General features: G+C 37.9%; 1 protein-coding gene across 1 annotated transcript in view; it reads left to right on the forward strand.

Moving 5' to 3' along the window:
• Window positions 1-304: 304 nt before the first annotated feature.
• Window positions 305-24,946, forward strand: part of PTPN5 (protein tyrosine phosphatase non-receptor type 5) — a 67,945-nt gene continuing 43,303 nt past the window's right edge. The window contains exons 1-4 of the mRNA XM_063289369.1: window positions 305-409; window positions 17,723-17,904; window positions 18,239-18,358; window positions 22,653-22,736. Of these exons, the coding sequence (XP_063145439.1) occupies window positions 17,743-17,904; window positions 18,239-18,358; window positions 22,653-22,736 (366 nt within the window). The 5' untranslated portion in view covers window positions 305-409; window positions 17,723-17,742. The remainder of the gene's footprint in view (window positions 410-17,722; window positions 17,905-18,238; window positions 18,359-22,652; window positions 22,737-24,946) is intronic.

A 24,946-nucleotide genomic window follows, 5' to 3' on the forward strand; every position in this document is an offset into this window, starting at 1 on the left:
ACCTTCCCTTGTTCTTTTTTGTTTTCCCTTTCCGAAATAATTTTCTTTTTTATAACTGGACGTTTGGCTGTATTGTTTTAAAAGAGAATTTCTCATTATAGTTTAGGGGTTCCATAAGAAAGGGAAGATCTCTCCCTTCCTCTGACAGCAAAACAGGATAATTATATTCCATTATCTTAAGCAGAAGTCATTTGAACTGTTATTTCTACTAAGTAAAAGTTGCAAATTTCATGGTATTAATATTTCCTCTTTTCACTTTTTTTCTTTAGAAAGATGTGATTTAAAAAAAATCAACCATTTAAAGATAAAAGGTATTATTTTAAAGAATACCATTTCTGTCAGGAGAGGACTGGAGGAAATATTGGGAGATTTAACCATGTGACTGAGAATTTGAGCTGCTCGTCAGATGGTGAGTACATTGTCATGGTTCTTAAATATAACAGCAAAAATACCACAATTTATGTATTATTTAAAGAAAGACCTCAAACAATTTGTAAATATCCTTAGTGTAATAGGAATGGGTATTTCAGAAGACTCATTATTTTGTCAACCTTCCATTAGTATTCACTCTTGTATCACAAATCTTCAGCTAGTAACTTTAGCTAAATTTAAAGCTCCTGTGCATTACTGAGCTTTTGGAAGATAACTATTTTAAAGGATCTAACTAAATAATGTGTTTAGAAGACACCAAAAACATTTATCTTCTCTCTGCTTTGACTGTTCTGACACAGAAATCTATTAAAAGTGGATCCAAAATTTACCAGCACACTAGCTTATGAGTTCTATATCCTTTTCCACACCCATGAGCTTATCTAGTGGGACAAAGCATCAGCACCATGGACAGCACCTTACCAGCAATGAGGGTTTATCTCTTTAACTTCACACACACACACACACACACACACACACAAACAGGAAAGGAGAGAGGCTTTAAAAAACCTACTTATAAAGGACTGGGATTATTTGTACATTTTGAGAACCATAAACAGCGGGGACCGTGGGGGAGTGCTGCAGGTGGCTGTGCTCTATGGAGTGCGGGCAGGGGTAGGGTGCTATGGAGGATGAGATCCCTGGGGTCTCATACTCCATAGTGGGGTTCCTCAGGAGAAAAAGTGGCAGGAACAGCTTATGGGAGTGACTTGCAACCTTCCCTGCCAGCTTCCCCATTGATTTTGCTTGTGGGAAGCCAGCAGGGAAGGTCGCAAATGTTGATCATGTGACCATGGGACGCAACCATCGTAAGTGTGAGCCGGTTACCAAGTGCTCAAATCTCAATCACATGGCCGTGGAGGTGCTGTGATGGCCAGAACTTTGAACATCACTGAATGAGTGGTCATAACTCAGGGGCCATCTGTAATAGCTTTTGTTTCTCTCAGAATCTGCAGTATTATTCTTCATGTCACAACACACATGTTTATGTAAAAGCCTCCTGTAAAACTTTCTGATAGATCTCTACAGGTCTCTTAATGTAGTTGTTGTATTATAGGAAACCATTTTTAAACTTGAACTGTTAGTGTGTTCCTATGTTAAAAACTATGGTGAGCTTGATAGAAAAATAGGAAGAGAAATATTGTACCGGATAATGACTTGAGAACCAAAAAAATTCACTTCAGGTAATTACATGGATAGATGGAAATGGGATTGGATCCCTGGGTGAGTCTTTTGCTGAATTAATGTGTCAAGGATTCAAAAGCAGTTATGTGGTGTGAACAAAAAGTACCAAAGACTTAACTAATTCTAGTGTCTGTGGTGAACCAAAATGAAAGAATCAATGGAAATACCTTAAACTGTGAAAATAAATTTTAGATAGGTTCTGGATAATTTGATTGTTTAAACTCTGTTTAATGAAAGCCATGCAATTATATGAAACACAGAATTCTAAAAAAATGGAAATATTGTTGTATATCTTCAATAGTACTTGGATAATCATCTAAACTTCTTGACCTATTAGACACTGGTAATGCTTCCTCTGGAGAGCCAGTTTGGTGCTGTGGTTAAGGCACCAGGCTAGAAACCGGGAGACTGTGAGTTCTAGTCACAAAGCCAGCTGGGTGACCTTGGGCCAGTCACTCTCTCTCAGTCCTAGGAAGGAGGCAATGGCAAACCACTTCTGAAAAACCTTGCCAAGAAAACTTCAGGGACTTTTCCAGGCAGTCTCCCAGAATAGTACTATTCCTTCTACAGCACTATTTTTTCCCATCAGTGCTATAAATTGGCCAGTTCATATGTTCCCTTTTAGGTTCATTTGGTGCTGACTATGGCAATCAGGCAGGTATTGTCAGGTGTGGTAATATCCTTTAATTGTTGGTATATTTTTATATTGTAAATTAAGTTTGAAAGAGAGGCATCAGTAATAAGTTTCTTACATTGTTGCACACTTTTATGGTATTGTTCATGGTTCTAAAAGCTTCTCAAGCTTCTGTCTTGTTTGCGTTTTCCAGGACACAATAGAAACTTTAAGTCAACATGTCAGACAAATGACCAGGGGAAATGGAAAGCTCTTTTTTATGTGAATAGAGAACTAGCTTATCTAAACTCCTCTGTAATTCTGTAGTCAGAAGAACAAATTGCTATCATATCTAAGTTCTCCCTATCTCTTCTTACATGATGCAATTTATTTATTTATTTATTTAGAAAGTTTATGAAGTCACCCATCTTAAGCAAATAACTGCCTGGTTAACAATACAAAACCAATATAAAACAACCAAAACTAAAATCGAACAACAATAAATAGAAAAGCTAAGGCATCTCAGTACCAAACATATATATCAGGTTCTGCTAACAATGTGGTCCTAACACCTGAGGGAAAAGCCAAGTTTTTATGGCCTTCCAGATGGCCAACAGGTTTAGGGCCATCCAGAACGCTGAACGAGGCTGTTCTATACAGAATGTACCATAACAGAGAATGTATGTCTCCTGGGTCCCACAAGATGGCACTGTTTCACTGAGGGGACTTGGAGCATGCCTACCCTATTGGATCTGGTGGGACAGGCAGAAGTGACTGGAGACAGGTCTTCAGGTAACCTGGACCTGTGCCATGTAGGGCTTTAGAGGTGATAATCAGCATCTGGAATTGCACCCAGAAGTTTACTGGGAGCCAGTGCAGCTTATGCAGCATAGGTGTTATACTGGTGAACATAGGCATACCAGTTCTCTGTGGGTAACTGTATTAACAGTTACCACTGTATTAACAGTAACAACCAGTTGAAGCTTCTGAATATTTTTCAAGGGCAGGACCATGCACAATACATTGAAGTAATTAATGACAGGAAGTGTCTGAATGACCTTGAGCAGAACCTCCCAATTCAGGAGCAGCACAATTGGTGTACAAGATGGATTTGTGCAACAGCTCTTCTAGTCATAGCTTCCACCTGCTCCCTGAGCAGGGTAGTTCATCCATACATCCATTCTGAGTATCATATCCTATCAGTAATAGCCAGTTATGATGGCAATAGATTGTTTATAGAGATGTGCAAAATATTCCATGCACAAAACATTTCTTTGCAAGGAATAGGTGGTTTCTGGTGCCTGAACTGAAATGTACGGGTTTGGGAAATTTTGGTCTGTGCACAGAATGAAATGCAGGGTATTTTTTGGGAGGGGTGGGGGTGGGGAAGTGATAGTGGGTAAAAGCCAAATATATTTGCATTGGTGGCTGAATGGAGGCAGGGGAGGGAGAGGAAGTGCTGGGACGATTTGGGATGGGTGGCCTGGTGAGATATATGCTGTAATGGAACAGTAATAGGAGCAGCTAAGGAGAGAGAGGGAAGGAAAAGGCAAGATTGAGACTGGACATGCTGGGGGATATGCCATGCTGGAAGCTGATGGATGGAAGCTAGAAGAGAGTGGGCAGTGCATACCACCCTTGCCCTACTCACCTTGTCTGCATTTTATTTCATCTGGAACCCAGAACAATCAAAGCATTCCAGGTCTTGGTTCTGCCAAACCACAGCTGGCCTGAAATGGTTCAGTAGAACTTTTGAAACGCAAGGGTTTGTTCTGGGCTTGAAACAAAACCTATTTTCTATTTTATTCACACCCATGAAAGAGAAGGCCAGATAACAATTTCACCTTCAGAAAAGATAGTGCCCCAGCTCCAGTTGTCATAGCAACAGCAAGTAAAGATGACAGCTCTTCATTGTGCTTCTGTTTTACAGGGCAGCTGGTCATTTTATAATTCTGTATATGTCTTCTATAGTGCTCTGTCCAGAATTTTAATGCTGTAGAAGAGAAGTATAACCATAGATTTCAGCATGGAAGCGATCTGGGCCTTGACATCTTTGGTTTCATTTTGCATTGGGGCATTTAAGTAAATGCTTCTAACATTTATGACATCTAACATAATACAATGTTTCTAACATTTATGAAGAAAAGGAAGTTCAAAGAACTATGTTAAATGTACCCTTACTTTCTCTTATCTGTTTCTCATTTTTCTTCCATGTTTTTTTCATGCTCCAACTCTTACGCTTTTTAAATAAGGATTTAATTTTGCCAGCATCATATCTCTGACTATTTATAATGCTGGTAAATGAAAGCTTTAGCATCCTGGTAGTTTGCTGAGTGATGTTCTTTGTTTTCTGACTGATGGGAGTAGGAGAACCATGTCTGCAATCCCCATCATTTTTTTTTAACAAATTCTGAACAGATGAGATGCCAGGGTGCATAGAAAAATGGTTGTTTTTCTCTGTGTCAATTAACTTTCTCTGATACCATTTATAGACTGGTAAATCACATCTAGATAGCAAATAGAATATTTTTCTCTGTTCTAATATAGATTTAAATATTCTTGATCATTAAGTCTGGGGAGTTATTTCCTTTTTCATGGATCTGCAGATCTTGGATCTTGTATGCCTGATGTGATGAACTATGGCAATTTGACATCTAGCAAGTACCTGAACATAGAATATGGTGACTAATGTGCAGCTGGATAATGTTAATGATGAGATAACAGAAAACAGATTAGAGATGTATCTTTAGCAGCTGATTATTATCACACATACAGAAAGAAAGAATAAGTCAGAAACTTGTCTTCTGTAATGCTCCTTTTCTATTCTTCCTTTGGATTGTATTCATTATTAATGAGGAACTCCTGTGCGTAACCATTTGTTTGAAGGGGGAAGTATGTATTGTAGTGTGGCTGCAGTACAGAAGGCTGCATTGGCTGATTCATTGTTCCTTGAGGAGCTAATAGAACAACAAATGTCCTTGGGATGCAAGAACATTTGAATAACTGAATAAAACTTCTTGTAGGCCTTTATGCCTGGAACAATGTGAATTATGTATAAATAACAAAAAAAGAACAGCACGTGTGGAAGGAATAATCAAACTGAATGATTTGCTACTTTCTCAAGTAGAAAAGCTCCAAATTATCTTGGGCTAACTCCAACCATTAGTGCCATTGACTTTCTCCACCCACTTCTCAGCTGATTGTGGGTGATCATTGGGTGAGGTCTTGGTGTGGGACTGCTCACCCTCTGTGATACTATTTAGTGACTTTGAATTAGTGTAATTGTATAATAAAATATTATTGCCTTATTATATATTTGGGATTTTTCTCATACCTGATATGGGTACCTTTACTTCTTTTTTTAAAATACGTTTTATTAAAGAGTTTTACAATACTAAAAGATAATACAAACTGAAATCAGAAAAAAAGAAAAGAAAGAAAAGAAATACAAAGTGCAAAAGAAAAAGAAAAGAAATAAAAAAAGAATATTTAAAGAAGCGATTCCCAATCTTCCTTGCAACAAGTACAGGCACATTAATATTTCCCCACCCCCTATGAAATTACGTACATGGTTCACTTCTTCCCATAACCTTCCCACCTTATCCATTCACAAATCCAAAAATCGTTGTCATTTCTGTCCAAGTGTCAGCAAAAAGTCCATAAAAGGTGATACTTTTACTTTTTGATGTGCATGGGGTGGGGGGGGGGAGAAAAATGAAATTCTAAGCATATTATGCTAATATTTATGGAATAAATAGTCAAACTGTAGGTTAAATAAAAGTGGCTGGTGAGATCCAGCCTTTGGCACACCAATGGGAATACTGACCTTATGCACAGGCCTTGATTGTGGGCTTCCACAAGGTCAATATTTCCCTCATCAAACTACAAAAAAGAAAGGGAAAGGAAATAATTGCAGAAGAAACATGCATAGTCTTTCTGGTGGCCACAGAAGGATGGACCTTTGTGGCCATGTGGGAGGGGAAGGCCCTGCAGTAGCCAATTACAACCCAGCTGATTGCCAACCCTCTGAAGACAAGTCATCCATGCAACATGGAATGGCTTCATTTTACTTTCCCATGGAAAATCATTTTCCTTCTGGACACCTGGTTTCAGTGTGCTTCACCTGAAGGTTGGAAATGAAATGGAGGATCCATTGTAAGGATAGTCCTTAACAAATGGTAAGTGAGCATTAGCAAACTGATGATACCACGCCCTGTGTGACAGATGACCTCACCCAGCGGTGTCATGTAGATGTTAAATAGAAGTGGGGGGAGAGAGTAGAGCCCTGAGGCACCCCACAAAGCCAAGACCTCTGACTCAACCTCTTTCCCCCATCAGTGTTGACTGGAACCAGCCCTGGAGAAAGGAGAGCCACCATAGTACAGTGCCTCCCACTCCTAATTCTCTGAGCCATCCCAGAAGGATACCATGGTTGATGGTATCAAAGGGTACTGAGAGATCAAGGAGCACCTAGGTGGATGCACTACCCACATCCTGAGCCCACCAAAGGACTTGAACAAGCACGATCATTGCCGTCTCAGTATTATGGCCAGACCTGGATCCTGACTAAAAGGGGTCCAGATTATCTGCTTCTTCCAGGACCCTCTGGAGCTGTTTCTCAATGTTTTAATGACCATGTTGCTTTTATTAATTATTATGGCCCTTCTGTGGACCATCGAGATCTTTTGTATAAGCATATGATATATCTTTTTAGTTTAGCTGCAATGAAATAATTATGGCTAGAAATATTAATCACGTTTTAGATTTGTTAAATTGTAATACTGTTCCACCTAAATTTAGTTGTCTTATATAGCAAATGTTACAAACTTATATGCTGGAATTTAACTTGGTGAATATATGACAACTTTTAAATCTCTCATAGCAAGAATATACTCTTTTTTTCAACTATGTTTGTTTGCATTTTGATTCTTTTCTAATATCAATTCAAACATCTTTCATTTCACAATTTTGTCCAGACACCATAAGAGCATATACAGATTACTGTCAGCATTGAAATGTGCTTTGGATGGTTCTCAATTGATAGAATTTTTTAAATTAGTCAGTTAAAGAGTATGGTTAAGGTAGATATTTGGCTAGTATGGCTAGAAATATTAATCACGTTTTAGATTTGTTAAATTGTAATACTGTTCCACCTAAATTTAGTTGTCTTATATAGCAAATGTTACAAACTTATATGCTGGAATTTAACTTGGTGAATATATGACAACTTTTAAATCTCTCATAGCAAGAATATACTCTTTTTTTCAACTATGTTTGTTTGCATTTTGATTCTTTTCTAATATCCTGATCCTGAGTAAACTGCATAGTTAAATGTAATTCAGGTCCTCTTGCAGTATCCGGTCATGCTGCAGTAACACTAAACAGTTTTGATATTGAATATTTACTGAAAGCAAAGGGGAAATATTTGGTAAATTATTGGCCTTTCTTTAAGAAGACTTCTTTAACAGTGGCTTACTGGGCTGAAGGAAATGATGCAGCTGAGAAGGGGTGGAGCAGCAAGATCCTGTGGACAACACTGAGCTCAATTTTTGCAATTCTTTTTCCTCGAACTTAAGTAACATGATGAAACTCCGCTGGAGTTTAGAGAACAGCACATAGAATTCTATTTCCTAATTTGAATTTTTTTTAAGTGAATCACCCATATTAACCAACTAGGGCATTCTGAATATTTTAACCCAGTACTACTAAAAGAAGCATTCATGTTTGAAGAGAGGAGGCTCTGATTTTATCTTCTCTGATGCAAACAATACTGTGTAAATTTAAAACCCAAATCAGACAGAGTTCAGATATATCATTGGACTGGTTAGAAATAGAATAATAATCCTTGTAGTCCTATAAGCTCATAGAGAAAGTACATGTCCTGATTCCTCTTTAGCTGTTTAGGGTTCTATTTCTAGAAGGTTTTTTTCAGGTCCCCTTAAAATTTATCTATATTTACTTTTCTTAGCCTGGGTGCTCTAGTCTTGGCTTCTACCATCAGTGTTTAAACATACATAAGGATGGTTCCGAACTCCAAGAAAGCTGGTTTTGTGCTTTTAAAAGCACAAGAATATGCAATAACAAAGTCTATTTGTTATTATCTTGTATATCACAATCATATAGACTGGTTGCATGATTCTCCCTCCCATTCTAATTAATTAAAATCAGCCAATTGGCAATCAAGTTTTTAAACCATTTGAATTGTTGCAAGAGGAATTTGGATTATCTCAAATGACAGACTGGCAGTATATTAAATTCAAACATCTTTCATTTCACAATTTTGTCCAGACACCATAAGAGCATATACAGATTACTGTCAGCATTGAAATGTGCTTTGGATGGTTCTCAATTGATAGAATTTTTTAAATTAGTCAGTTAAAGAGTATGGTTAAGGTAGATATTTGTTTTTTGCAAAAAAAAAAGTAATAAGGTGTTGGAATATCCCATATTAATAAATCAACAGTTAAGGTCATGAAGAATATTTTTATTACCTTAAAATGAGATTAATTGGACAAATGCTTGATTTTTCCCATTTATTAGACACCTAATAAAATATTTTAAAATGCTTGACTGTGAATTTCATCAATATGGAAGTATAAAATGATAGTGGAAACACATCCCGGTATTTGGTTTAATATCCATAATTTGTTAATACGGTTTTAGGAATAGGAATACGACATAAAGATGTAAATATGATTTTCAATTATATACCAACACTTTGGAATTTATCATAATATGAAGAACTGCAGATTTACTAAATATGAGGCATGGCAAATAATCGTTTACTCTTGGGTTTATGTGTTGATTCTCTGCTTGTGAACTGACTTTTTATAGATGCAGTAGAAAAACTGATCAGTATAATTTCATACGGTCAAGATTTAATGCTGTGTTTAAAATCTGAGCTGTTGTTTTTATATTTCTGTCCTGTTACTTTTTCTTTCCTTTTTTTCTGTTTGTTTTCCTTTTTCTTTTTTGCATCTTTTTTTCTTTCTGTATATTAAACCAAGGCTTGCTGGTAATACTGTTACTTATGAGAGGTACCTGAAGCCAGATGGCATTATGAGTTATAATAATATCCCACAGAGAGACATGAGAGAAAGTGGCATTTGTACAGTAGTTTGCCACCTTACCATACTTGTCCAGTACAACTCGTGATGATGTCATATGGATCATGATGTGATCACACATACTAGGCAGATCATGTACTTTGCAACAGTTGCAGTGATGTCATAATGCACATGCCATGCCCCTTCTTCCCCATGCCCTGTTTGAAGAGCAGTGAAAGTTGGGCCATGGCCTGTGTATATTAGCCTAACAATGCTACACTTAACAGTAAGAGACTTTAATAATGGTGCAGAAATTAAAAGTAGAGCCATCTTCAGCCCATATTCAGAATCCTGAACACATTTAAAGGGAGGAGGCTGAGGAAAGTTCAGTGGAAAATGAAGAAGAGAAATAGGTATCTTAGAAAAACGTAAGAGAGATTTTGAGTTAGAAGATGGGTTGCTGCTACCCTTCAATAACTATGGAGAAATTTTAGTCGTCTGAATTTCTCTGAAATCACTTCATCCTCATTCTCAGGAATTACTGACTGGACTACTTACGACATGCACATCAGAGAAGCAATGCTGTTTATGCTCCAGATCAAGCGAACATAGAACTTCCAAGGTCAGGGTTAGCAATAAATCATCCATGAGTGCTAGGATGTCAGTGACAAACTCCCTTTCCAATGACTGAAAATGTAAAATTAAAATTAAAAAACCTAAATATCTTAAATTGTAAATCCACTGAGAGATTGATATTTTTAAATAATATCTGAAATTTGGTGTAAGAACATGCAAGGTGTTGATGATCTTGCACTGGATTACAGGGTAAAATCACTGAATGTTTGTGAGGGTTTTTTTTAATGTTGGGTGACCCACATCATTGCATGGGATTTCATGATGACATCTAGCACACGGAAAGGTTGCCAGTTTCTGATCCAGATGATTCTTGAAGTAATGGCAGTTCAAGTTACCAACCTTGTATTTACAACCTTTCTACAAGTGCAAGAAGCAAGAGGTATGTCAGTTGAGTCTAGCAAAAACAACACAATAACCTGTTTCACACATAATAAACTATAATCTAGTTAGTTTGTTTTTGTATTAGTGTGATGTAGACCCTTTATGACTTAGTGCTACAGTACATGAGGATCACCTAGTCGATAATTCTCAATGTGGACATTAATATGCAGCAGACATTTTGAAAGAAAATACGATAGGAATGCCTGTTGGCTTGGGTCACAGAAAAACTTTGGCACCAACAGAATTTGCTTGAAGAGAAAGTATTATATATATATATATATATATATATATATATATATATATATATATAAAGGGGAAATACGGTGTTAGAAAATCTACTTTATAAACTGTTACTAGTTCATTGGTTTTAATTAACATAAATTAGCCCATACTATGGCTCTGCATAAAGCTCCTTTCCAAATGGATTGTCTTCTAGAAGTGTTCGACTGCAACTGCTATTACTTCCAGCCAATAACTTACCCAATTGCTGAGAATATGGTGTTGCACTCCATTACAGCTGAATGGAACCACACAGGAAAGTGCTGTCTCATGTGCAGAATGTTTTGCAGACATCAGTATGATTTCATGAGAAAACTCAGCCCTGCAGCACTGCCATTGCTAACAGTTTAGTGCTCAAGGAAGTGGGGCCTACTTAATTTGGAATGTGATACAAAATGCCAAAAACAATCACAAATCTCTAGTTATAAAGGCTACAAAAATTGCTCAGTGTGGATGTACCTTTTCTCTAATGGAACTTGGTGACATTTTCAATTCTGCAAATCATTTCACAACTACAGTTATAATTTGCGCTGTTCTAATTTGCAAATACAATTAAGCATGTGCAATTCAAATGTGATTTATTTTACTCAGGCAATGGATGTTATTACTTCCGTTGAATTCTTACTATGGACTCCTCCAATGAGACTTCAAAAGAAAAATAAGTGTAACGTTCTAATAATACACTAGTATGCAGAGGAGTGTAGTACGTAATACAATTGCTAATATGTATGAGAACAACCTTTTAAATGTGTGCTGTACATTAGTGCTTCTTAACAAAGTTTTTTTTTCAAAGATCAAAGTTGTTTTCATTTTAAAATAGAGCCCCCTTGCTTTTCTTTTCAAAGGCAAAGAAGTGCTGCTGTGCTGTAGAAGGGAGAAACAAATGAGTGCAATAAATTATCCACACGTTCTCCTCTTTCAGATGCCGCTGTTTCTACAACAGACCACACAGCTTGACTTGCAGGTTTTGGTCCAATGTTGTTCTTCCATTTAGCGAATGACTTTCTTTGAAAGCCATTGTGTTCTTGACAGTGGCAAGGACCCCCACTTGCCTGAAGTAGAAAGCTGGCAAGGAGAAAAATCAGATGTTTGAGAGTTTGTGAGTAGGTGCTTTGCTGCAGGGTGCACCTTTCTCTTGCTCTTAAGCCATAAGCTGCACACCTCATTAGATTCAGTGTGCAGATCACTGTTACAGCAAGACATGCAACAACAGGTCAGAGCAATGTAAGAATTAGGCATATCGGCCTAATTTCATATTTATTTGGTGCCAATTGTGAGTGTCTTTGCCCATGATCCACTCTGGAAGAAGAACATGTAGCTCAGCACAACTAAACACAGCCTAGTCCATTTATTAGAGAAGTGTAGCTGTGCATTGTCGGCAGCAGTTACTTTTTCAGCTTCTTTCTCTGCCTGGCTGCAGGTGATGGCTTCACTGAAAAGCAAATTCCTGAGGTGAGATATGGGAAGAAGAGATCTTTTGTTGTATTTCAGAGAAAGCAATAAGTCACTGAAATTGTCTGTGCTTGTGATAAAGGAGGAAGTCTTTTATATTTTTATTTTTTTCTTTACTATATCCTTATTCACTCTTTCCTCTTTTGATTTCTATTTTCTTTTCGGCACTTTCTTTTCATTCTTTTATACCTTCTTAGTTGGTATTATTTTTTAATCTTTCTAATTGTAATCTTTAATAAAATTATTACCAAAAAGAAAGAAAGAAAGAAAGAAAGAAAGAAAAAAGCAAATTCCTCTTGAGAGAACAAGGCAGAGCAAGTAGACTGTTTTGCAGGATCCTGAAAGCTCTATAGAACCAACCTTTCAGCTCTGTGCATATTCCTGGAACATGTCAAAGTAGTGGCCTCTAGTGAGGACGGAAATATATGAGAGAGGGGTCCCTCTTGGGGGGGAGGTGGGCGGTAGCAAAAATTTGAGAAACAAACAAACAAACCAGGTTAGCTTGCCTCTCTGTTCTAGCTGCAGCTTTGCTGTGGCTGGATACAATACAGAGACTTTTCTATCCTGACAGACATCAACGTTTGAATCAGTCAGTTTATTATGCCAGATCTTTCCATCTCCAAGACATATAACATGTAACACATTGTATACCTGTTTCACTCACCCTATGAACATTGGGTTCACACATTGCAGAAGGCTATAACTTACTTCACAATGGTTTGTGAATAAGGTACAGTTGACTAGGTTCACATAATGCATCTTAAATTGGGTGGGCAATCTACCTGGCTATGAACCTGGCTGAGAAAATAGGTTTAGTTAAAAAAAATGTAAGGAAAACAAGGTCTACACTGGATAGTAACAGTTAATTAACACAAAAAGAACAACTAAGCATAAATAAGACATTTATAAAAACATAATGAAAAAACCTTCTAGTAACACATTTGCTCCTTCCCTTCTGTTTATTTCCCTAATTGCCGACCAAAAACTAGATATTTATACTTTCCATCAAAAATTAAAGTTATTGCTAATATCTGTTTAAGTCCTTTCATCTATTATTTTTGCCTAGTCTCATAAATTTTTTCCTCAAAACCATATTCCAAATGTCTAAATTAGCCCTGCTGTATAATGTGTAGTAATGTGTAGGGAGCAATTCTTGCTTAAATTGGGTTAAGCTTCTGTAATGGATATATACTGATAATTTTGCCATTGCTCCATATTCTCCAATGCTGGTGTCCCAATCTGATATCATCAGCAAAGTTCCTTTTTTCCAGTGTTGTGCCAGATTAGTTTTTGTAGCACTGTTATTTTAGTAAATTGTGATATTTTTTTATTTATGTTTTCTGGAATTATACCTAATAAGAATCTTTGTAGTTTTAGTTCAGATACAATTTTTGGGATTTTCTGAATGTTTTGTTTATTTTTTCCCAGTCCTTTTGAGTTCTTTTACACAACCACCACAAAGGATAAAATGTTCCTTCTCTGTTACGGCATTTCTGACATTTATTTTTATCTGATTTATCTATCTTGGTCATTACTGACAAAGCTATATATCATCTGCAAAATGTTTTTTACCAATTTTCCCTTAAATTATAACTTGGAGTAAATTTTATTAATTTTTTCCATAGCTTTTCCCATTGTTGTAACCGTGATTATTTCTTTTAAGTTTTGTATCCACTTTATCACAATTTTTTTTTTAATTTGTTCCATCTCCATGTCGTATTCCAGTAACAATTTATATATATGTCCTAATAGGTGATCTTGGCTTTGTATAAGAGTTACAAGTTCTGTCACCTTTCTCAAAGTCCCTCCTTCCTTCTTTTTTATTCTTCTAGCAATTTGTAAATACATCAGCCAAATTCCTACCTTCATTGAGCAGTTCTTGCTACGTTTCCTAAGTCTTGATATTGGCCTGTGTAATTAAATCTTTCTTACTATAGTTGACACAGGGACACGGTGGCGCAGCGGGTTAAACCGCTGAGCTGTCGATCGGAAGGTCGGCGGTTCGAAACCGCGTGGTGGGGTGAGCTCCCATTGCTCGTCCCAGCTCCTGCACACCAAGCAGTTCGAAAACATGCAAATGTGAGTAGATTAATTGGTACCGCTTCGGCGGGAAGGTAGCGGCGTTCCGTGAGTCATGCTGGCCACATGAGCCGGAAGTGTCCTATGGACAACGCCGGCTCCAAGGCTTTGAAACAGAGATGAGCACCGCCCCCTAGAGTCGGACACAACTGGACTTTACGTCAAGGGAAACCTTTACCTTTACCTACTATAGTTGACCCTGAAGTAAAAGGCATTTGTTGGTGAAGATAATGGTGAAGTTGCTGGACTTACTTTTTATTTTAAAAGAATCCATATTTTTTATCAAACTTTCTCTTATAATCTGTCCTTTCAAACTGTTTTCTTCTTTTGTTTCCTTATACCATAAAAACCTATGAAGTTCATTGGCTAAGCTGGCTCCTTCTATGATTGATGTTCCTACGATTTGAGGATTTTATTCATTCTGTTAGTTCATTTTTACTGTCATGATAAATCCTAGCCAAGAATGTTTTAGGCTTTCCAATATCTTTTTTTATTTCTTTCCATAATTTATTGTAGTTCTGTAATACTGTATGTCTTTATTAGTTCCTGTCAAATAGAGCCCCAAATATTTTACTGGTTTATTTTGTTATCTCACATCCAGACTCTTTTTTCACAAAGTCTTCTTCTTGTGTGGTTAAATATCTTGTTATTATCTTTGTTTTCTTTTCATTGATTTTATATCTGGAGAATTCACCAAAGTCTTTGATTCTTTTCATTAACTTTCTTATAATTCTCTGTAGTTGCATAATAATAGTACTACATCATCTGCATAGCATTTCAACTTGTATCCCTCTCCCTGAATTTTATTTGTTTGTCTCTCTCCAAATCTTGTTTGCTAAAACTTCTAAAGCAATTCCAAATAATAAGAGAGAAAGTGGGCACCTTTGCTTATTGGAAAAGTTGTGGGAGTTTTCTATTTGCTATAATCTTTGCTGTTTGCTATTGATATATGATCTCCACCCAAATTTTAAATTCTTCTCCTGGATTCATTTTGTTTAAATTGAAAACAGGTTCAGACTTTTGTTCAGTAAGCTTACACATGTGCAATACAAACAGATATTCCTCTGATCAGGGTCAAACTGCTTTCAGTCATTATGCTTGGATATTTCATTGTGTTTCTCATTTAGTCTACCCAACTGAACTGTTGTGAAGATTTAAAAAAAATACTGGTTTGTTAGCTAGATTGAGAACTTAATAATCAAGCACTGTTTAAGTTATGTGCTTTTGTTTCAGCTATGTCTGACCATTCGGCATCAGATGTTTACAGCTGTTCATTTTACGTGTCATTTACTAATAATACAGATGTGGTTAGGAAACATTTTAAGTACAAAATGCTCTGGCTTATGACAATATGTCATTTGGAGTCTGGCTCCAAATTAATCATGTCCCAGTTCTCTTTGTAAAACTGAAGATATATGTTTGCTTGCATATTTAACTATACAAGTATGTTTTAAATGCCCTTTAGGGCAAAACACTATACTACTAGTATTTCTGCATGCCACTCTGCTGCTGGAATGACAGAAGCCCTGACAGCAAGCCTCTTTCTGTAGTATTGTATTATTTGTAGAGGAAAGGTCTGGTTTTTTTTAATTTAGACGTTAATTTAACTTGGAACATGATCATATGGACTTGTACAGAAGAAATTCTTTCCCAATTTGTAATTCCATAGAAGGAAATCAGAGGTTCTAATTTAGTTTTTTTTCCTTTTGAAACAGGCTTTTGCCTTCAGAACAACTGTCCTCTCTAGAGGAAAACTTGCATTAAGAAAGGGGTAGAAAAATGTGGGAATTGGTAGCATGTTCTATACATCCATAGTTTGCAAACCTAGCCTCCTGCAAAGCTATCAGAGTTGGTAGTACCTTATCCATCCCTTATTCATTGCTTGGAAGAGCATACCTATTTGTGCAAAGGAGCCTTCCTCAGCCAGATGCCAGATGTATGTAGAACTCCCAGAATTGGCCATTTTGGTTGATAATTACAGGAGTTGTCCCACCACATCTGTACTTTCAGTGTATCTGGAGGTTGGGAAGGACTAGTATAATATGTAACCAAGCACAAGAACTACAGCCATTCTTCTTCTGCCTATCCCCTTGACACCATTCTCTCATAAAAATCATCCTCTGTGAAATAATGGAGAATATTGCTTTACTCGCCCCATCTCTTATTCCATATGAAATGACAGCTGGACTGAGTGGGAGCAATGTGGAAATTAATGTGCGAAAAGACATGGTGACTCACCGGTGACTGTTTAAAATCAAGCCTTCTCCTCCAATGTTTTAGCACATGGCTTCTCTTCAGTTTGCTCAGACAGGGCAGTAGGCCATTTGTGGGAGGGAATGGGTAGAAGAATAGGGCAGAGAACTGTGAGGCAGAACCTTCAGCATGTTAAAATGAAAATTGATTTAGCAGAGCAGAGGAAAATCGTATTTGTATTTCTAGCCAATATTAATTTCAAGACAGTATTTTCTAACGAACAAATTCCTTTTGTAATAGTTACAGCCCATTTCTGTTTGTAACTCACACATATTTTAGTAATGGATTTTTTTTCAGGACAGTGTGCTAATAAAATTGGGAATTATGTATCTTTGATCTTTAGGCAGAAATTAACAGTTGTTCTTTATTCTGAAATAAATGCACAGCTTGAGATCTATGTTTGTTCTTGGATTTGTTGGTTCATTTATAGAACAAACAGTGGCTGAGTTTCATTCCAAGATTTATGGTCAAATCTTTTGTGAGCTTGCTCAGAAGTGAGCGTGGCTGAATGCAGTGGGGTATAAATCTTAACAAGATTCATTTCAGTGCTAGACTGCAGCCTTAGGCATACAGACTTGGGGCTAAATCCCAAACTGAAATTGACTTCCAGTTAAACACACATAATACATACTTTCTTGAATTTATAGCTTGGATTTGCAGCTTGGATTTGCCTCAAAAAACTCTATCACACCGTGGAGGCAGCAGGATTCTCCTCTTTGAGGTGAAGAGGGGACATGATTTGTCTTGAAGAGGTGCTTCACTTTTCTTCACTGCCAAATCTTCCTCCGGCAGTTCAGAATAGCCAGAGGAGGCATGATCTGAAGTATGGCAAAGTGAAGTTATGTGGCTGCTTTGCTGTTAGAAATTGGTGATGATGTTGGAGAATATTATTGCATGAAAGGCTCAAAAATGCTTCATTTTCACAGTGCTTTAAGATATCCTTTTTTCATGAGCACTTTGAAATGATGCCCTTAATTTATCTTTATAAAAAGTTTAAGGAATTAAAAAAAACATATATGCTATCATCTTTAACAGTGCATCAAATCAGAAAAGCAAAGGCTGATGCACATGTTTTAAGTCAACCTAAATGATTAAGGGGAGCGAGAGAAAACCCTGATTTTGTTGCTCTAGAAAAAAAAAGTGTGGTACTCTTTCCAGTCACATTTCATTTTTCTAATGCAGGTAGCAGGGACTTCCATGGCATCCTATTCACATTCATCCTACTCGTTGCATTGAGGAATTGTGATTACTAGTCTGACATGTGGTAATTTATCTTCAGATTTGATTCTGTACTCTGTGTTGTTTCTCCAGGAACATGGGAGATACACAGCTACTTATCTGCTCTATTGTATCATTTGCATTCCTGAAGGTCTTTCCAAGCCAGCTGCAATGGAACCACTGAATGGAGATGATGGACAGCCAGAACAACAAAGCAAGACAGAACCATCTCTGAAAGGTGTTGAAGTGTCTCCACACCATCAATGGGTGGCCTGGTGGAATGGGAGGACAGCAGGCGGAAACCTGTATCTCTTTGTCCTCTCACTGTTGTTGGTGAGGATTCCATCTTAACTGTGATGGATATTGTTTTCTGAAAAAGGAAAAGGAAAACATTGCTTTTGGTTTTTTTAGATTCATACATTTTAGGGGCAGATTTTCCACATCATAAATGCTGATATAGCTGAAATTAAATCAAAAGATGTGGCATGTTACATCAGGTAACTCAGTCTTTTTATTCAAGTTAATTTTGCAGCTGCAAAAAGCCTGTGCTTTAAAAATAGATGTGGTTATAAATAGAAGATTATTAATTGAAATCTTGGATTTGCTATGTGAACATAAAATTAAAGTGAAGTAACCTCTGTATTAATTATCTGTTTAAACTGCACAGGTTTTCTTCTTTATGTTTTGGTGTGGTGGATGTGAGACAATCCCAGCAGTTCAGGATATTTTTGCTGTCCTGTCCGACCTACTTCATCCATTTCAACAGTTGGATTCAGATTCTAACAAGGTAGGTTCAGTGATTTCAGTATACTTCACTGTGATGTATCAATTTATGATCTTCTTGGATAATGCTAATATCCTATTGGATGAAATATTAATAATGGATATAATACATAAAGTAGTGTTTGGTAGACCTTATGAACAGATTCTCTAGCTAATGATGAATAAAAGAGCAGTTCTGAACTTGACATTTATTTACTTATTTATTTGTCAAATTTTATTACTGCCCATCTCCCCACCAAAGGAGGGACTCTGGGCGGTTTACAGAAACAAAATTTAAAATTCACTATCAATATAAATACAATAATAAATAGACAATAAAAATATAAAATATAATAAAATCCAGATGGCTAAAAGTTATGTTTCATTCCTTGAGTATAAAAGATCGTCCTAGGGCACTAGCCATCCCCACAAATGGCTGTTCCCCATCCTGCTCCAGGCATGATGGCAAAACCAGGTTTTTAGCTTTTTGTGGAAGTACATTAGCAATGTACAGACCTCATTGAACAAATGGAAACTGCATAACATTTCCTGCTAAGTGCACCATAATGTTTATAAAAGACAGACATGGCTGTTCGCTTTGAATGAATGCATTGTGCCATTTCTCTCCCTTTTCTCAAAAAGATGTTTGGAGACAGAAACTCTTAAGCTCCCTGACATCACATGAGTGAATTTCCATTTGCAAATACGACTTCCCTTTTGTTTCTACTCCCCTTCCTCAGTATACCCCGTGTGCTTCCCAGATCCGTTTCAAAAGATGCTCCAGAGCAGATCTGGGGGCTCTCAAGAGGGTTCCAGAGTGAAAGAGGAATCCCATCAGCCATGACTGAATATAACCTGTTATAATTTCCTGAACTTAGAAAACCCAGTGGGCATCATGATTCCATATGCCAGTATATAAGGAAAATTTTCTGAAAAATATACTACAGTGATATATAATTGCATTGCATTTTCTATAATACGTTGTAGAGATTTCATGGATGGGAGTGCTCTGAGCTATTGCCACATCCCTATTCATCTGAGCCCTTTTTCTTCATTCTTTGCCCTTGGCTATACCTCACTTTTTCTCTTCCATTGGCCTTCTGGGGCCATACAGATTGGGAGTCCTATCATAATCACTTCCCTTCTCCAAACTCTAACTATACGTCTGTTGCCACCACAATTGCTATTGCAGGACCCATTTTCTTTGTAGACAGTGATGTGTTGTAAAAAGAACATTAGCAATAGGCTTATATTACTGGAACCATTGCTTCATTTGTCTTTTACCCCCTTTTGCCTAGAGGTATGGAACTTCAGCAGCTTCCAGGGATGTAAGTAATTCTCTCTGGTCCCTGAGACAAATCTTTCAGACAGGGGCCACTTAGACAGGGTGAGTGAGTGAGTTCAGGTGCTGAGCCTCCTCCCAGGCTGTGGCAAATTAGGGTGGGTGGGAGGAGGGTCATGCAGATGCTTCTTTCCTAATGCTGCTGCTCCTACTGCAGCAGTAGGACTGAACCCCACAGGACACTTAAAAGGAGAGGAAGAAAGTGGCCAGTAACGAGCACTGGGGAAGCCACCAAAACTTCTCAGAGCTCTGCTTCTACCACATGGTCCAGTTCCTCCTTGCTTCCCCATTTCTGGGTGATCCTAGGAGTAGCAACGATGGCAGCAGTGGTTCTGTAGAGAATAAAGAGAATGATCTTGACAAGAGAGGAAAGATCAGTTACCAGGGCAACAAGTAGGTAAACAAGATTTTGTTACTATAGCCAATCTTAATAAAGGTAATTTTAGGCCCGTGTGGCATCTGTTTCTTGGTCTTGTCTACCCTGTAGGGCTGACAGGTTCCTCTCTCACTCACCTGAACTCTTTTCTCAAGCTGCTGTCAGGAGTCAAGGAAGAATGGTAACAAAGGTGGCTCATGCTGAACATGTGATACTCTGTTGGGGGTGGACTGATGTCAACAGTGACAAGAGTCATCAGTGCTATCTTTGTCCCATGCCCAAGCCTATATCCAGATTGAAAAGGGTTTAGATAATCCACTTTTTCCAGCATGTTCCATAGTTGTCCAGTGACCAAGGATAGATTATAGCCCGGGCAATAATTATGAAGGGTGGCTGGGCCTGGAGAAGGCCTCTTAAGGAGTAGCACAATACAGCCTCTTTTAAAGCTGCTGATACTACCGCCTCCAAAAGTTAAGTGTTGATAATATCTCAGAATTACCCCTGGCCTCTCAGAGGAGCCAAGAGAGTTACATATTACTAGGAACACACCAGAGAGCATCCTGTCCACTTTCTCAGAGTCTGCAGGCCAAAATGAGTTCCAGACAACATGGCAAGATGCTGCCCCAGTCACCACATCCAATTCTATCCATGAGTAGTCAAGAGATTGGTGAACCTGAGTGGCATTCTTGGCAAGGTGTTGTGCAAACTGATCACCACAGCCAGGCAGGAGTTCTGCCTCATGCCTTCTCCCCAAAAGGGAGTTGTCAGCCTTAAACAAGTCTGCTAGCTGACAAACTGCTGATGCAATAAAAAAGAAGTAGCAGTGCTTTGTCTCTCATATTGCTGAAATATAAGCTCAAACTTGAGCTTGTCTTCCTCCTCCAGGTTTCCAGGCATTAGTTCAGCCACTTTACCTCCTGGAGCTCCTCTGTAAATCAAGGAGCCATTTGGGGTCAGCATACAGAGAGAGGTGTCTCAGAAGGAATTTTGTTGAGTGCCCAGTACTGTATGCATCTTGTTGGCAGCATCAAGCACTCTACTTAACTGTCCATAAGATCACTGGGAAACTCCCAAGCAATTGCTGGAACCCATCTGAATCCATGAGGTTCCTGAGGTGGGCTATCCTAAGTGGCCTGTTTGCTCCACAAAAATTATGTGTAGCAGTCACTCTCATCTGGACCAGAAAATTTTACTCCAGCAAAGCACTAGCTAATGCCCTTCTTATTCAGATCATTACATAACTGCTCTGAAACACAGGGAAGGTACAGTTTGGGTCCCCTATGTGGTTGCACCTGAAATTACTTGGAAAAAGCTGTGGCACCCAACATTTCTAAGCCTTTTCTGATCTGGACCTCAAAGCCTTGAGATTTAAGTCACTCAACACCAGAAGGCGAGGTTTAAGTCACTCAACACCAAAGGGCAGGTCAAGCAGTTTGGAGGGGATCCTGACAAATTTCCTAGCTTCTACTTCTGAAACAGCTGAACACCCATCCATATTAAGAGCAGAGTTCCTGGTGACATATGGTGTCTTTCAAGATCAGTGCCAACCTTTTCCCTGGCCCTGGTTGATGGAGGAGCCCAAACCCAACTGGACAGATGTCTGTGTGGGCAACATCTTCACCCTCACCCACCCAAGTCTCAGTAATACATGCCAGGTCTGCATGTTAATCCATTACCAGGTTGTGAATGAATGAGGTCTGATACGGATCTGACATTTACTGACAGAAGCCTGATACCAGGAACAACAGTGATTCAACCACTGGGACTCAGGTGTCTTCTCAGTTCCACCTATTACTGGGGTCCCTGGTCCTCCAGTGGAGCTGTTCATACTTCCAGCAGTCTCCACCCACAGTGTCCTGTCTTTTCTACCACTCTTTCCACTAGTAATGGCAACATGTTATGACTTCTCTGCTGTCACAACTTGACCAAGCAGTGCAGCTGAGCCAGCCACCTTATTTACCGTTAATGCACCGGTCAGAAAAGGTTACAGCATTGGTAAATACTAACTGAATAGCTTTGCCTCATCTGCTTCTCTCATCCCTATCAGTAGACTCCACCAAGCCTCAGCCATTCTCTCATCTCAGGGCCTTTTCTCTATAGAATGAAACTTTCATTCTCCATTTCAAAAGTCAAGAAAGGTGCACCTAATTATCTCTACTGTGAAACAGCAACAACCTTTTGACATTTATTCTTTCCTTAGCTTCTTCCCAATTTTTGGCCATCTTTCAGAAACTCAGAATTTTACTTTTCCATAACATTCCCCAAAGTTTAATAATTGTTTTTCTGAATCAGTTCATAACATCATTAGGTAGGCCCTGGTTATCTAGGAGAAGGCAAGTTGTATTTTGATGAGTACCTCTGTAAAATTAGGAGAGGATTTTATGCTGCAAAAAAGCTTTTACTTTAATGAAAAATTGTTCATTTTGAAGTTTGAATTTTTTATGTTTGGTCAAAAGTTTAATGTGAAAGCAATTTACATAATTTCACAGCCACATTCAGAACATTTTCTTACATTACAGTACATTACATTACATTTTCTTACAAGCCTCTTTGGATCTTTCAGTACCCTTCAAATAACTATAGGCTTATACTCTTCCTTAGGATCTGATCAGGGAAGAAGGCATCACAGTGTCTTACCTCCTGCTGTCTCTGTTCTCCCTTGGCTTGCTACTTGTAGGAACATTGGTAAGCTGACATCTTGGAAGTATTTAATTTCAGTTAAAGGGTTTGTTGAATAAATTGGCAGTTTCTGAGTTTCCTTAGAGTGTTCTGCTGGTGCATTTGGTGAAAAATAAGCTCTAGTAAGCCCTAGCAATTTACGTATACATTTCCATAAACATTATTCTTTGGCAGATTCTGAGAATTGGACAATTGTAGGGTGTTCTCTGTTACTTTTGCAAAAAAGTGTTTTTTAAAAAATAGTTTACTAAAGAGGGTAATTAGTTCTCTCAATAAGAGGGCTGGTGTGGGTAGTAAGATTAGCTTTGTTGTGCAAATCCATTGCTTTTTGCAAAGCTTTTATTCACCAGATTTATTGTCTGATCAAATAATAAGCTACTAGAGCAGGGTAATCATACATATTGGAATGCAGAGGATGGGCTTCTAAATTGACGGTGAACTGTATAAAGTCCAAACCACTTGTACAATGAGACATTCCCTATTGTAGAACAAACACAATCAGAATAAGCACAGTGTGATTAGTCCACCTGAATTTTCTATAGAGTTCTGCACCTTTTTCCCATTTAATTTTTAATTAAGAACAACAGCAAAGAAACAAAAGAGTACCGGAAAATGTTCTTATGGTGTGATGACAGATGTACTCCAATATTAGCAAATTATTTTGAAGTCATTTATATTCCATAGTTCATTTGATCAGCCAAGGTATGAAAATACTAGACTGTGAATAGCTATTAAATGTTAAATAGAAATTAGGGATCAACCTAATTTATACAATAAAATTGTTCCTCGGTTCTATTTTATGAAAAAGAACCCAGATTTGACATATCTTGAATATCTTGAATATACTTTAGTTTAAAAAATGTTATTCACCCCATACACTTGTATTCTATATTTCCAATATTGAGTATGTAGAATTTGTTTTTTACAAGAATTTTATTGAGTTTAAAGCAAAGTTAAAAACTACAGAAAAGGAAAAAAAATGGAATCATACAAGCCTAAAAATCAGTCCAGGTAAACCTTCTTAATTCTTTACCCCACTTTGAAATATACCAAAGGATTTACATATCTTCAAAATACACACAAGGCATTTTTCATACAGAAATCAAACAGCCCAACTGCCCCCCTTAGGAACTCAGACTTCTCAGCAAAAACCCTCCCACAGAGCACAGCCTCTTCTTTCCCATAAGATTCCATCAGAAAAACAACACCATTTGTAATTTGCAACTCAGACTGTCGCTTTAACCCCTTCAGCACCTGAATATATTCATCGCCTGGCATTTCATTGAAGGCTTCAATCTCTCCGTCAGTAGTAAAAACTTCAGCTTCTTCCACAACATCTTCAGCCAGATGACACATTTTAAAGCTGATTTTAAAACTTATATTTTCCACAATGTCCTGAATATCTTGCAAAATAACTTGACAGGAATCAGAGAGAATCTGCTTAAGCTCAGAACAAAACTCTGAGAAAGTCTCCTTGAGATCCTCCATGTTTCAGGCAGTAGATTATGGCGCGCCCCCCTAGATACTTGACTAGCAGAAATAGGAGTTAATGAGTTAATAGAAGATTTCCGAAAGATGTTGACACAACAGAAAGTACGCTAACAAGCAGCTGCCAGGGAAAGTGGGAACAGAAAGCTGAAGATACAAAACAGCAGATTCAATGTGTAGGAAAAAATTAAATCCTTCAAGTTCAATACAAAAATAATAGCAGGGAGGCAATGATTTATTCTCAGTCCTCCTTAATCTTTAAATGGGAAAACAAGCCAAAGCTTAAAAAGATTTAAAAATTAATGCAGAAACAATGATAGGCACCAAGAGAGATCGCTTCTCCTTGCTGTAGAAAGCCTCTCTTGGGGTATATAAACTTAAAAAAATATAACTTGGGTGATTTAGAAATGGGGTGGCTCGACTTAGTGTCTCTTTAAGGCTGCAGCGCAGCTTGGAAATGAGGACATCCTGGCCTTCCAGTGGCTCTTACCCAATCGGTGCAAATGCTGTTTGTGATTCTCAGGCTGTAAGTCACCATGCAGAGGAAAAATGGGTCGATTCCAAGCATTTTCTTTACTCCAGAAAAAGCTCCTGGGCTTCAGGAGAAACCAGCCTGAGCCCAAAAAAAACCCTGTCACGATGCCAGTTCTGTCCGCAGAGCCCATGAACACAGCTGCTCAGTTGGCCATATTCCCACTGGAAGTCAGTATGTAGAATTTGTGAAGCTC

Source organism: Candoia aspera, chromosome 1, assembly GCF_035149785.1.
Source record: "Candoia aspera isolate rCanAsp1 chromosome 1, rCanAsp1.hap2, whole genome shotgun sequence".
Taxonomy (NCBI): domain Eukaryota; kingdom Metazoa; phylum Chordata; class Lepidosauria; order Squamata; family Boidae; genus Candoia; species Candoia aspera.